The sequence below is a fragment of the Leptopilina boulardi genome, unplaced genomic scaffold (assembly GCF_019393585.1).
Source record: "Leptopilina boulardi isolate dan_hultmark-lab unplaced genomic scaffold, ZJU_Lbou_2.1 LbouV2_2, whole genome shotgun sequence".
Classification (NCBI taxonomy): Eukaryota; Metazoa; Arthropoda; class Insecta; order Hymenoptera; family Figitidae; genus Leptopilina; species Leptopilina boulardi.
Window position 1 is genome coordinate 1024898 of NW_026137751.1, and position 14165 is coordinate 1039062.

The 14165-nt window shown below is 27.9% G+C and overlaps 1 protein-coding gene across 1 annotated transcript; it reads right to left on the reverse strand.

Moving 5' to 3' along the window:
- Nucleotides 1-755: 755 nt before the first annotated feature.
- LOC127278231 (putative mediator of RNA polymerase II transcription subunit 26) lies at nt 756-12612 on the reverse strand. The gene is made up of 5 exons (XM_051299831.1): nt 12519-12612; nt 12289-12414; nt 1417-1565; nt 1191-1340; nt 756-947 (listed from the first exon to the last, which is right to left on the reverse strand). The coding sequence occupies exons 1-5, from the start codon at nt 12610-12612 to the stop codon at nt 756-758; spliced, it is 711 nt and encodes a 236-aa protein (XP_051155788.1).
- Between the last annotated feature and the right edge of the window lie 1553 nt (nt 12613-14165).

A 14165-nucleotide genomic window follows, 5' to 3' on the forward strand; every position in this document is an offset into this window, starting at 1 on the left:
ATTTAAGGGATGAAAAGCAGTATTTTATAGGGAAATTACTATATTTGCTTGAAACGTGTTACTCGGGGGTTTTTGGTGTCGCTGATTACGATTCCAAAGTCAGAATTGAAAAATTCAAAATGGCAGATCCAATATGGCGGACAATAAATTAGAAATTTAATCGGATTTGCTTGAAACTCGTTACTCGGGGGTTTTTGGGGTCGCTGATTACGAATCAGATGTTAGTTGTTTAAAATTCAAAATGGCGGATCCAACTTATCTAATAAAGGCATGATGTAATGCCGAATCCAGCCTGTAAAGGCAAGATGTAGTACTCCAACCAACAAAGGCAAGATGTAATATTCCAACCAACAAAGACAAGATGCAATAATCAAACGAACAAAAATATAAACGGACAAGAACTTGTTACTCGGGGGTTTTTAAGGTTGCTAATTACAAATTTAATGCCAAATTTCAATAAATTAAACGTGATACTTCAATAATGTAACCAGATTTCTTCAACAGTTGTGAAGAAGTGCAATGTGCACATAGATTGGAGTTAAAATTCTGTCAAACAACAATGTAGTGTTGATGATATTTGAGGATTTATGTAAAATTACTATCAGTATTCTCTTGTTTCATCTCCACCCTAGGTATTCTTTTCTTTAAAACTGTCACTTCAAGTTGTAAGATTAATTTTTCCAATTTTTAGTTAATAACAAAATGTTATTAGCCTTTGTTGGCTGGAATGTAACATCTTACGTTTGTTGGTTGGATTATTGAATCTTGCCTTTGTTGGCTGGAATGTAACATTTTACCTTTGTTGGTTGGATTATTGCATCTTGCCTTTGTTGGCTGGAGTGTAACATTTTACCTTTGTTGGTTGGATTATTTGCATCTTGCCTCTGTTGGCTGGAATGTAACAACTTACCTTTGTTGGTTGGAGTATTAGATCTTGCCTCTATTGGCTGGAATGTAACATCTTACCTTTGTTGGTTGTATTACTGAATCTTGCCTTTGTTGGCTTGAATGTAACATTTTACCATTGTTGGTTGGATTATTGCATCTTGCCTTTGTTGGCTGGAGTGTAACATTTTACCTTCATTGGTTGGATTACTGAATCTTGCCTTTGTTGGCTGGAATGTAATATCTTACCTTCGTTGGTTGGATTACTGAATCTTGCCTTTGTTGGCTGGAATGTAACATCATACCTTTGTTGGTTGGATTATTGCATCTTGCCTTTGTTGGCTGGAGTGTAACATTTTACCTTTGTTGGTTGGATTATTTGCATCTTGCCTTTGTTGGCTGGAATGTAACAACTTACCTTTGTTGGTTGGATTATTGCATCTTGCCTTTGTTGGCTGGAGTGTAACATTTTACCTTTGTTGGTTGGATTATTTGCATCTTGCCTTTGTTGGCTGGAATGTAACAACTTACCTTTGTTGGTTGGAGTATGAGATCTTGCCTTTGTTGGCTGGAATGTAACATTTTACCTTTGTTGGTTGGATTATTGCATCTTGTCTCTGTTGGCTGGAATGTAACATCATACCTTTGTTGGTTGGAATATTGAATCTTGCCTTTGTTGGCTGGAATGTTTTTTTATAAGTTGATCCTCAGTTGAGAATTAAGTTTTCATTTTTTGTTTGTTTGGTTGTTCCTCCAGTTCTTTTTTTTTATTAGTTTCATCTATTTTTTTTACTCTTATCTTTAGCAAATACAGTATTGGAAACTGAAGACTGAAAGATATAAGAGAGGCTAGGTTAAGGTTAACCGTAAGATTGTATTTTGTATCATTTTTTTTGTTTTGCTCTGAGATTATATTCCCATCGGTAAATACCGGAATACACATTTTTTTAATAACCAAAGAAAGAGGCTGTAATTAAACCGTGTTCGGGTATAAGAGCTATTTTTATAATAAATCTAATTTTTCATATATAATTATTGAATAATCCTTGACCCCCTATTCACTCCTCATGGATGGTGTTTGAGAACCACGAGATTCGGTAAGTTTTATAATCTATGTTTCTCGTAAGTTTAAAATGGAACTAAATCATCGAAGGTAGACAGAACACTGCTGGTGTGGATGGGAAATCACGGGTAAGACATTTTTGTTTATTCTTCAATAAATGTTCTATCTGTCAGATCAATAATGAATCAATAATAGAAATTATTTTGGTTCTCTTTTATACTTTATCCAATAATTAAAAGAAATATTGAAATTGTATTTGGTTGGATAAACTAAAATAATAATTGAAAGGTGTCTGATGGAAAGGAAGAATCAGATCAATTGTCTGATAAAATTTGGGGAATATGTTTCGACTAAGCCCAGGGGAGTTGTAACGTGATAATTGAAATACCCTGTTTAAACGCGATTTTCAGAGTTATCGCCGAATAACATATTGATTAAAGTTTCTTAAATTCGTAAATGATCGCGTTTCGATTGAATAACACGATATATTAGCCAAGCCCGGACTCAACTTTTTTCTTATATATTTCCTACCACATTTCATTTATTATTGTAATTTTCATATGTTTATTGAAAGGAAAAATGTTATTTCATTTACGTAAAATATTCTTTCTTTTATTTTGTTAATGAAAACATCATAATAATAATTTGTAAAATACGTCGACAAGAAATAAGAACTCAAATTATTATTGAGAAAAGTGATATTGTATTTCTCTATAAAAAGAGAAATCCACATAAGTAATAATGTAAATCTATCAATGGAATTGATTAGTCAGAGGAGAAAGAAGAGTCAACTGAAAAAGTCCAATCTTCACAAAGTCTCTATTATTGATTATGAATTATAATTAATAATTGTCAACGAAAAGCCGACTATAATTAGGCACGGAAGTACCGAGGTTATCAACCGGCAGGGGCCTTCCGCATTGCGCAGGTCACTGGGTCAGGCGACCCTGATGTAATTGCCAGTTCGAGTTTGGCTACTCGTGAGTGACAACACGAAATCGAGAAAAACTATTTAATTTTCCAATAGATACGGTGTAACCGAGGTTAAAGGGAGAGTAATATGGATTACCGGAGAATATTAAAGAAACTCCAAGGTTAGTGTCTCATTCTTCCTGTCCGGTAATGGCACCACAAAGATAAAAGGAAAAGTCGGGAAAAGTGTTTAACCGCATGGCGGAACAAAGGACGCCGACGCATTTCGCTCTGACTAGTCTCAACGACACAGCAGCGTGGATTTCTCGAAAAATAAAAAAGAATCAAAAATTAATAAAGTGTTCAAATTGTTATTAATTTTTACAGTGTTTTATTAGTGATAAAAGTGTATTGTTTTCCCTCTCTCTCTCCCGTGTACGAAAAATCCACGTCCCTGAGATAAAGTGCGGCATGGTAAAAATATAATGATGAGTTCGCGGTAAATAGAGCTAGTCCGGGAAGAGCTCATAGTCATTATTAATTAGCGGAGGTCCGAGTAATTAATTACTTGACGCTGGGATAACCCTAAACGGATCACCGTTGGTTGCCGGTAAATTTATAAGAGATTTACGGGATCGAAATCGTTCCCGCCATCGTCGCCATTTTTGTAGCGTTTTTCTTTGGAATTTTCCATTGAGCATAAGTTCAATGGGAAATGATTAACGAAATAGAAAGAGACAGAGAATAGCGTTACAATAGGAAAAAGTTATTTAAAAAAAATACAAAAAACGAATTTTTCAAAGATTCAAAAAAATTATTTAATTTGAGGACTTTCGTATAATATGAACTTTATATAGGTATAAACATCCAAACGTTTCTGTGTTAATTAAATAACAAAATATTTTGTTACACACACATAGATATATATGTATATAGACATTTGCTCAGGACTTTATATATATTTAATATAGATGACAATGTGTCCATATAACTTTCTATTGGAAAATGCTGCTTGGGGAATGTATTAAAAATTTAAATTAATATAACACAATAAATAACATAAACATCAATCAAAAAACATACAATACATAAAGAACATAAATCTTTAACAAGTAACATAAATCATAAACGAAGAACATAATTGAACCTAAAAAACCTAAAAACAGTTATTTATATTTAAATATTTTTTAAAAAAGATAATTTTATCAGTGTTCAATTGAACATAGTTATAAATTTTAATATTGTAGATAAAAAAATCTAGAGTAAGTGCAATACTGATTGTCGAGGTACATATTTATTCATTGTAATACGATATCACCTTCAGTAAAAGTTAAAAAATTTTTTTTTATTATTTGTCTAAATTTAAGATTATTATATTTTGAAATGTATTAATTCTATAGAAAAAATTATTAAACTCACATGTTACCTTCAATCATCGACAATTAATGCTTTTACTCTATTTAATTAATTAAATTTTTTTTATTTTATTAATTTACGATGCAAAACAAGTTTATTAAATATTTTAAGAATAAACAATTACTTCTTAATTTCTTCTACTTCAAAATTGTTAATATTAATTAATGTAGTTTGAAGTATTGATATGGTTTTTCTTGAATTAAATTCATTAATTTTTCCTTCTTTTACAAGTATAATTGAATTTAATTCTTCATTAAAAGTTTCGGCATTTTCTCTCCAAAATACTAAATCAATCTGTAAAGAATTTAAAAAATAATTATTTATATAAAGGAAAAAAAGATTATTAAGTAAAGATGCCTTCGAGAATATGATTTTTTAAAAGTGTGTGTTAATAATTGACATTTCAAATAGAACTTCGCATTGTTGCGCTGCAATATTGAGAAAATTTTACACGACAAGTCTGAGGTTATATTGCCAAGTAGTATTCAGGCAATATTAAAATAATTATTATTAAAATAATTGTAAATTCGTTATCGCTGATTATTGCGTTAAACTTTCAAAAAGTACTGAAAAAAATGCAAAACCGATTAAAAGTTGATAAATAATTTCTTTAAAAAAACATTATTTATTGTGTGTCATGAGAAAGCCTTAACAACATGAATAAGTCTTTTTCCCGTCTTTAATTGAATGTGATATGTTTAAAAATTACGATAAAATTTTTTAAAAATAATTCACAACATTACTACATATATTTCCATTAAATTTTTATATATTACCACATAAATTACCATAAATTATCCTATAAATTTCAATAATTAGGTTTTAAAATTTTCTTTTATATATTATAAATTATTTTAAAAATTTCATACATTACCGTATAAATTTCACAAATTACCTCCTAAATTTCCGTGAATTACCAAATAAATTTTCTGATTTAGTTTTTTGATTCTTAAATTTTTTTTGTATTATTATTATTATAAATTTCCTCAAAAATTTCATAAATTACAATTAATAATTTTATTTTTATAATTTTATTTTTTATTATATTAAAAATTATTTAAAATTTTTATTAAGTACCACAATATCTCTTTATATTACATTTAGTTTAAATATAATTTCTTTAAAATTTTCAAAAACTATAAAGAATTTGTCAGGCCTATTACAGATATTTCGTTCTTGACGAATACTTAAAAGTTATACTGTGATTTCAATTTTAATTTGAAAAAAATTCTATAATAGCAGAAACCAAATTGTTTCTAAAACCACTATTTTCTTTTTCATCACTTATTGTGACATTTCGTTATTGAATTTTTTTTCCCTCTCTTGTATGTATTGTTTCAACCTCATCTATATTTGTTATTATTCCAAATGTATCTAAAAATTTTTGAATAAGGTTAATCATTTTGATCATAATGGAAATTTTAATTTAATAATATATAATAAGGAAATTACTTTAAATTTTCACTTTACCTATTATTTTGTTTGGAATACTAGAATGAATTTGCTCTATTTTTATGAAATTAAATTTATTACTTGGTAATGTAATAATGGTTTCTTCATTAATAATGCTCTCTTCATTTAACTGAAGTTCAAATTTATTTGAAAAATTATTAAATTTTTTATTTGCAGTTGCAAATGTAACATTTGAAAAAATGTACTGCTTTCCTACCTTTGTTTAAAAAAATAGTTTATTTTAATGACATATTAGTGGCATTCTTTTTAAAAAAAGTACTCCCAAAAAAAAGATCTGTGATTGGCATTATATTTCGTTTATAAGGTTTTTCAACTATAGAGGGTTTTGAGTTTTAAAGGTTTCTGAACATATAATTCGACATATAAAGGTTTTTAGATACTGTACATTTATACATAATAAAAGTGTTCATATTTACGTAAGATTGTTAATTTTAAACAATAGTTTTTTAATATCTGTTATTTTTGAAAATATTAAAAGAAAAAATAAAGAAGAAATCTGTTAAAAAAGAAATAATAAAAATCTCTGTTTAACAACAATTAACGATATGCTGTTGCAGGGGAATAAAAATTACTTCGAGTTATAGAGGTTTTAGAATTCTAGTTACAGAGGTTTTTAAGTTTCTAGGGAAGAGAATGGAGATTTTATTCGACTTATCGAGGTTTTACTGAATTTAAATTTTAATCCACTAAATTTTTATTATTTTTTATAAAAAAAAATTCATATTTTCTGATTTTGTTAATTTCTTATATGACAACAATTTATCAAACTATTAAATTAATTTCCGAATTTTTTTAGGTGGTGATTTTTTTATGAGAATACTTTATGAATATTCCAAAAATATGTTTTTTGAAAATTTTACCTTTAACATTTCAAAAAATTTGTCTACACAATTATTAAAAATTGTGCACCTTATTTCTCCAGAAACATCGAGCAGGTCTATTGTGAAGAGTTTTCCATTGGCAAAATTTTTAATCTCACTTTTGTTTGTGATTCTCGCTTTAGAATTCCATCTATTGATATTTCCCCCAAAAAATAATAATTAATCAAATATTGTAATTCTGTGGCTGAAAGGTTTAACTGCATTGCAAACTTGTGACAATTTTGTAAAGTAAGCTTATATCAAACTTACCACGCGAGGTAGCATAAACAGAACATTTGCTTATTTGACACAAATATAAATTACATAAGTGTCCTTAATAGTACGGTGGGTTTATTCAATCTCTAAATCGTCTTTTGTCTGGGGGTAGAAGCTATTTTTACGTAAGATTTTGTCAAGCATTTTCTATTTGTATTGTTGTGATTCGTTTTTTTTAATTTCATTAAAATTTTTAAGAACTTACGTAAGGGGGAGGGGGTGTCATAAAATTCTTATGTGTTCTTACATGGAGGTAGGGAGGTAAAAATTTATCAAAATTATCTTTTCTCTCCCAATTTAAATCAGTGAAATTTCAATGGTGGAATAGCTACAAGTCAGTTAATGAATCTTTTCAATTAAAGAAAATACAGATTAACTGATTCATTTAGTTAAATTTTCACTGCAATTCAGTGATATACACGGTGTTCCAAAAGTATGAAAATTTGCAAATATCTTGAAAAGTCCGCCATATTGGATAGGCCATTTTGATTTTTAAAAATCTGAGTTCAGATTAGGAATCAGTGACCCCGAAAACCCCCGAGTGACGATTTTCAGGTAAATCTAAACAATTTTTAGAAAATCGTCCGCCATATTGGATCGGCCATTTTGAATTTTGAAAATCTGATTTCAGATTCGTTATCAGCAACCCCGAAAACCCCCGAGTGACAATTTTCAGGTAAATCCAATCAATTTTTATAAAATCGTCCGCCATATTCGATCGGACATTTTGAATTTTGAAAAAGTGACTTCTGATTCGTAATCAGCGACCCCAAAAACCCCTGAGTAACAAGTTTCAAGCGATTTCAGCCGTTTTTAAAAAGCAAATGGACTGCACTGTTCATGGCAAAGATTTTGAAAACTTTGCCAAAAACGTTGTTTTTAATAATTTTTAACTTTTTTGTTATTTATTTAATTTAAAAACGGAAACGGACATCGTTTTCTCTATATCTCAGACTTCCTAAAAATCATTTAAAAAATTTTTTTTTTATTTTTGACTTTTTTATTTCAATTTTTACCATGGCAAAGATTGTCAGTTTCGTGGCACTCAGAGGAAAGTTCGAAATGGCAAAGATCTTTGCCATTGGCACTCAAGGGGTTAAAGAAATAATACCAGTAGGCGAACATTTTAGTATGTTTATAATATTACGAACTACATAGGGACTTATTTGTTTTTGGCTTAAATTTGTAAATGAGATGTATTTTACATGCTATTTGCGTAAAAAAATTAAAACTGTCAACCGAAGCTATTCTGTCATCCCAGGGGATATCATGAATAATGCTAGTTTTTAATAAATAAACTCTTTGATTTTAAATATTTGAGTTTGTCGCTTTGAGTAAATATTGTCTGATTAATTTTATACTGATGTCACTGAATGTATTTTTTTAATTTTTTGACAAAATGCAGAAAAAGTTGTAAATTTGCGAAAATTAGGTTAACATTTTCAGAAATGCGCAAATTTTATAGAATTTTTCATAAAGTTTTTGAGTTTTTCACAAAATATTGCAGGTAAGTGTTGTCAATGTATTTTTGATGATTTATACGATTTTTGCTAACTTTTTATTGTATATTTAAACCCTTTTACTATCAACGACACACACAATGTGTCGTGAAAAAATACAGGCCCAAACTGTCAGCGACACATACGTTTTGTCGTGTTCATCACAAAACAAAATAACATAACACAAAATAAATGAAATTTTGTATTTAAATTGTAAATTAAATTCTTTAATATCATTATTCGCACACAACAGGAATCAATAATATTTGTTTAAGTAATAATTAAATGTTTATTTATTATTTTTAATTAATAAACAATTGAAAAACATATAAAAATCACCAAATTTTTTTTTAATTCAGAGACCCAATAAAACTTTATAAACAAAGTTTTATAAAAATTTGTGGACCAGAATTTGTTGGAAATTTTGAGACCACAGTATCAATTTTTTCTTTAGCAGTGAAGAAGTTAAGAGAAAAGTGTAACGACTGTTAATTTAATGTCATTCTTTTGATTAGAAAAAATGTTTTATTATGATAATGGAAAAAAAAGAAAATGTCGATTATTTAAAAAAGACTCGATCATTAAAAATGGATAACGGCATTGAATTCAGCGTATCCAAATTAGGTTAATGCACTATAAGCCAAGTATGTTCCAGAAAAGTACTTTTTTCTAGCACAGTGTAATTCTAAAGTGGATCATTTTGATACGTTTTTATGATACTTTATTATTAGAGAACTGAAAAAAGTAAATTATGGTCATAATTTATTATTATAAATAAGATGGAAAAAACTATATAAATGGGTTATTAATATTAATATTATTAACATATTAATATTCATTAGTATTACGATATTTTTAAGTTTATTTTCAAATTTTTTTCTAAAAATAAATTAAAAATATTAGAAAAAATTATATTGTGTTATTTACTTAATCTAAAACAATATGTGGTTCTTGAAAAATATAATTTTTAAAACTTTCAAATAAGGTACCTTTAGTTGTTGGCATAATGTTTTAATTTTAAACAACTTTTTTAATTTTAAAAAAATAATTTTTACTCTTTTATTAATGTACTCCAGAATATCTATAAAATAGATTTGATATACCTTAATTGCCCTGGTTGACGTAAAATGTAAAAAGTTTTTATTAAAAAAAAGCGAAAAAAATTGTTGAATACATATGTATGTTATGCTTATGGATTTGAAATTTAAAAAATAACTATAAATAATGTATTCAATAAAAAGAAAATTAAGCATTAACAAAGCAGAGTAAAGTTGATTACATATGTAAACTATGCCTGGATAATCGCATAAGTACATTAGAAGTAGAGTGCAGTCTAAAATTTTCTAAAAATTTTCTGCTATTCGTGCTTTTTATTAAAAAGGATGAACATATTTTAAAAATACCTAAAATAATTATACTAAATGGTATCCAAAAAACGTTTGTAAATTTTTGTATTTCAGACAACTAAAATGACATGAAAATTTGTTTTTGTCAAAATCATGATAAATGCAGTTATACCTTTCAGCCACGAAATTATTTTATAATATTTAACATTCCTTTACAATATTTCAATATAACTTTTAATAAATCGACAATCAAAAAAAGCATATTCAAAAAAAGATAATCTTATGAACATGAAAAAAAATATCATGGTAAATAAGCACATTTTTTTTTAAAAAAACTATAATAAACTACTTAATTTTTTAAAATCATTATATAAAAATTATTTTATTCAATTAATTAAAGTTATTTGAAAAATATTTCCTTGTATACAAAATTGTTTAGTTTAATCCAATAATTATGTTTTTAATTCTAATGACTTGAATTTCAATTTTTTAACCAAATAAATCGTATTTGTTACAATTAAAAAATTTAATGAATGTAATAAATTAATTTACTTTCCATTATAAATTATTTAATTTATACAGTTCATTAAAGTGGTTTTTGTTAAATTTTGATTTTAAATTTACTTCCGTCGTAACTATTGATTCCAAATCTGGAAAATTTATAATATTTAATTTCTCTTCACTTTCATCTTTTTCACTTCTTTCACTTTCATTAATTTTTATCTTTTTTTTGTAATTTTCGTTTTTAGAGCTTTCCATATTTCGCTTTTCAGCCATAAAAAATTTTTGTGTTAACACTTTAAAATCTGTATTGTTTCTAAGTACGTGAAAATTTTAGTTACGAATTAATGATGAACGACTTCATTATATAAATATTTTTTATTCTAATAGTTCAGACAATAGACTTTTGTTTTGATGAAAATTATAATAATTTATTTTTAATTATGTGTATGTTATGCTACCAGAATAAGGAATGTATTTGATATTAATTATTTTAATCTAATATGTTGTATTAATTGTTAATAAATTTATATAATTATGTATAATTTATATATTTTATTATTTAAAAAAAGATCAAACAGTTTTTTGTTAAATTAAATAATTATTACTTAATTTCAAATATAATTGAAAATTTATTTTCTTTTCTTTCCAATATTTAACTTTTTAAATTGTTAAATAACAATAATCTAGTGTCAAATTTATGTTTAAAATAAAAATTTTTGTATCTTGCATTGTTGATTGTTTATGCCCAATCCTGCATTAATTAATAAGTTTGTTTATAATTAGTCCTACAATGAAAAACTCGAGTTGTTAGACACCTCACGCGAAGTGAAAAATGACGATTTTAAGAAATTTTTGTTTTTTATAGTTCATTTTACAACTTTTTTAATATTTTCTTTCACTTTATCAAATAATGAATAGTACTTGACAGTCTCTTAGGTATTAGGCTAACTTAAAATGTTAGTCATACCCAATTAAAAACTATTAATTTGTATCGAAGATATGCTACTTTTTTAAAAATTCGAAAAATCAAAAATTTTCATATTATTCATTTCTTAACAGATTGTTTCTAAACTTTTTATACTTGGGTATTAAATGCTATTCAGTCACATTTTAGCATAATTTTACAAAAATTACAATCTAAAACTGAAATATAGCTATAAAACTGTTTTTAGGGTTAAAAATCGAAATAACTATTATTGTAATAAATTAACATTTATTTTTGTTTTGTGGCTTGTAAAATAGAAGAAAAAATTAACTTCATATTTGTTTCAATTCTGTCGTTGTCTGTCCTGAATGAGCGATGCTTCCAACCTCCTTTTTTTCCACGATAATTATCTGAAAATATTATGGTACATATAGTTTATATTGTAAATTTAATTATATTAATATATATTATATTTTTATAATTATATAATATTATTTATTCATGTTTATAAATTTCATTGTAACTATATACAAAAAATATAAAGTATTAATGAAAAAATATAAGTGATTCTCCACGAAGCGTACAATTCCATGTCGCTTGCGTTTTTTAAAAAATAAATTGTATATATTGTAATGAATCAAACTTGAAAAAGTAACTTTAGTGTTTACAAACAAAAGCCTATAGCCACTTTAATTTATAAAATTAAATATTTTTTTTTAAAATGCAAATTAAAAATAAAATAATAATAAAATGAAAAATAAATTTTATAATAATAATTAATATTATTTCTGAAGAATATTCCGTTACAAAAAAGCACGAAGTTTTTAATTGCTTAATTCTAATTATTTATACTGCAGCACATGGCGCGCGCGACTCTTAGTAACAATGTGTCAATTGATAAATAGGATAAATAGTAATAAACTAAAAAAGAATTATAAAATAAATAAATAGCACACAATAGATAAACCAGTATAAACATTTCGAAAAGTAAAATTAAAAAATAAAAACTTCTTGATTTTTTTTAACGGAATATTTTTCAGAAATAAATAATAATAATAATAAATACTGATTTAATATTTACTTTTTTTCAATTTTTTAATAAACTGTTGCTGATGATGATAATAATAACGATTTTTCGGCTGCTGCTGTTGATGCTGTATTGGTTGTGGTTGCTGTTGTTGTTGTTGGAGTGGTTGTTGTCGTGGTTTTCTTAGTAACTGTTGGTGCTGTTCTGGCTGCTGTTTCCTTCCCTCATCTTTTGGATTATCAATTTGCACATATAAACAAATTTGTTAAAAAAAAATTTTTTTCTAAAATTTTTTTATAAAAATTTGTAAATAATGAAATACATATACTTGCCCATTTTGCAAGAATTGATATAACAAATTAAGTTCGTTATTTGATCTTCGACTACACTGTCACCTTTGACACTCATATTTCGACTGATTGTCATATTTATCATCAAATCTTCATAGTTACTGACGAAGGTATATTCTTATATTATCAAATAATTGATTTTTGTACTACAATATAGGCAATTCAATTAATCTATGCGTAATAATAATGTATTACAATTTATTTATAGTTGTCCAGGGGCTTTCTTATTTTTGAGAGCTTTCGCGGCAAGACTCAGTTCCTGTTCATTAAAGGGTTCAAAGGTTAATTCTGTGTCTCCACGTTCCTCTTCCACAGCTTCTGCGTATGTTGGAAACAACGTATCCACAATATGTACCATCGTAGGGTAGTCCTTGACGCTAAAAGGTGGATTCCTCATTCTACGATTTACGATCTTATAGCCTAGAACCCACGGATCGTTAACAACGTCGTTCACGGGGGCTTGCCAGCAGGATCGTTTGCTTCTCTTAATAGACGTTCTAAGCTCCTTTTTTGAAAGAAGATATTCTTGTTGTTTCTGACCGAAATCAGTATTCTTCTTCCTTGCGTATCTAGAAGTACCACCTTCCGTGAAAAATGGTTCCCTTGTTTAATAATGAGCGCAGCATCTACAATGTTTTTGACTGCATCAACCGTGCACTTTCCTTTTCGGAAGCCGAATTGTCTTTCCGAGAGGTCTCCTCCTTGTTTAATGGCTGTTTGAATGCGTGCCTATAACATTTTTTCCAGTAATTTTCCTGGTACGCCCAGCATACAGAGTGGTCGATTACCAGACGGAGAATTAGTGTCACTTTTACCTTTACTAATTAGAGTCAGCCTTTGTTCCTTCCAGATTGTTGGGAAGCATCCTGTCTGCAGACAGCTGTTGAACATTTCCAGCAGGATTTTAGGATTGCACTTTTCAGCTACCTTTATAACTTCCGTTGGGATACCATCCGGTCCAGGGGCATTTTTATTTTTGAGAGCTTTCACGGCAAGACTCAGTTCCTGTTCATTAAAGGGTTCAAAGGTTAATTCTGTGTCTCCAAGTTCCTCTTCCACTGCTTCTGCGTGTTTTGGAAACAACGTATCCACAATATGTACCATCGTAGGGTAGTCCTTGACGCTAGAAGGTGAAGTCCTCAGTCTACGATTTACGATCTTATAGCCTAGACCCCACGGATCGTTATCAACGTCGTTCACGAGAGCTTGCCAGCAGGATCGTTTGCTTCTCTTAATAGACGTTATAAGCTCCTTTTTTGAAAGAAGATATTCTTATTGATTCTGACCGAAATCAGTATTCTTCTTCCTTGCACGCTGCGCTCTTCTCCTAAGTACAAGGCAGGTTTTTCTCTTCATGGCAATTTCAGGATTCCACCAGTAAACTGGCCTTTGGTTAAGTTTAATCCATTTTCGGGGTATGGCAACCGCACATGTTCGATTAAACAGATCCATAGCAAGGTTTATTCCTGCTTCGGTATCTTTTCTAGTCGAGGCGAATCAAAGGGCTTCGATAATAATGGTATCATCTCTTTTAATTTCCCTCTTAAAAATCTCTTCGTTGATTTTCGCTATGTTCCATTTAAATTTTATCTTTCCAAGAGAAGTATTCTCGGGTTTGTTGCTTCTAAT

Bases quoted from the DNA above. Each gene is read 5' to 3' on its own strand.
- LOC127278231 (XM_051299831.1), bottom strand. From the start codon at position 12,612: ATGACAATCAGTCGAAATATGAGTGTCAAAGGTGACAGTGTAGTCGAA. The intron at 12,415-12,518 runs GCAAGTATATGT...ATAATCCAAAAG, and splicing joins TATCAATTCTTGCAAAATGG to ATGAGGGAAGGAAACAGCAG. The intron at 1,566-12,288 runs GTTATTATTATC...AAAACATTCCAG, and splicing joins ACAGCAGCAGCCGAAAAATC to CCAACAAAGGCAAGATTCAA.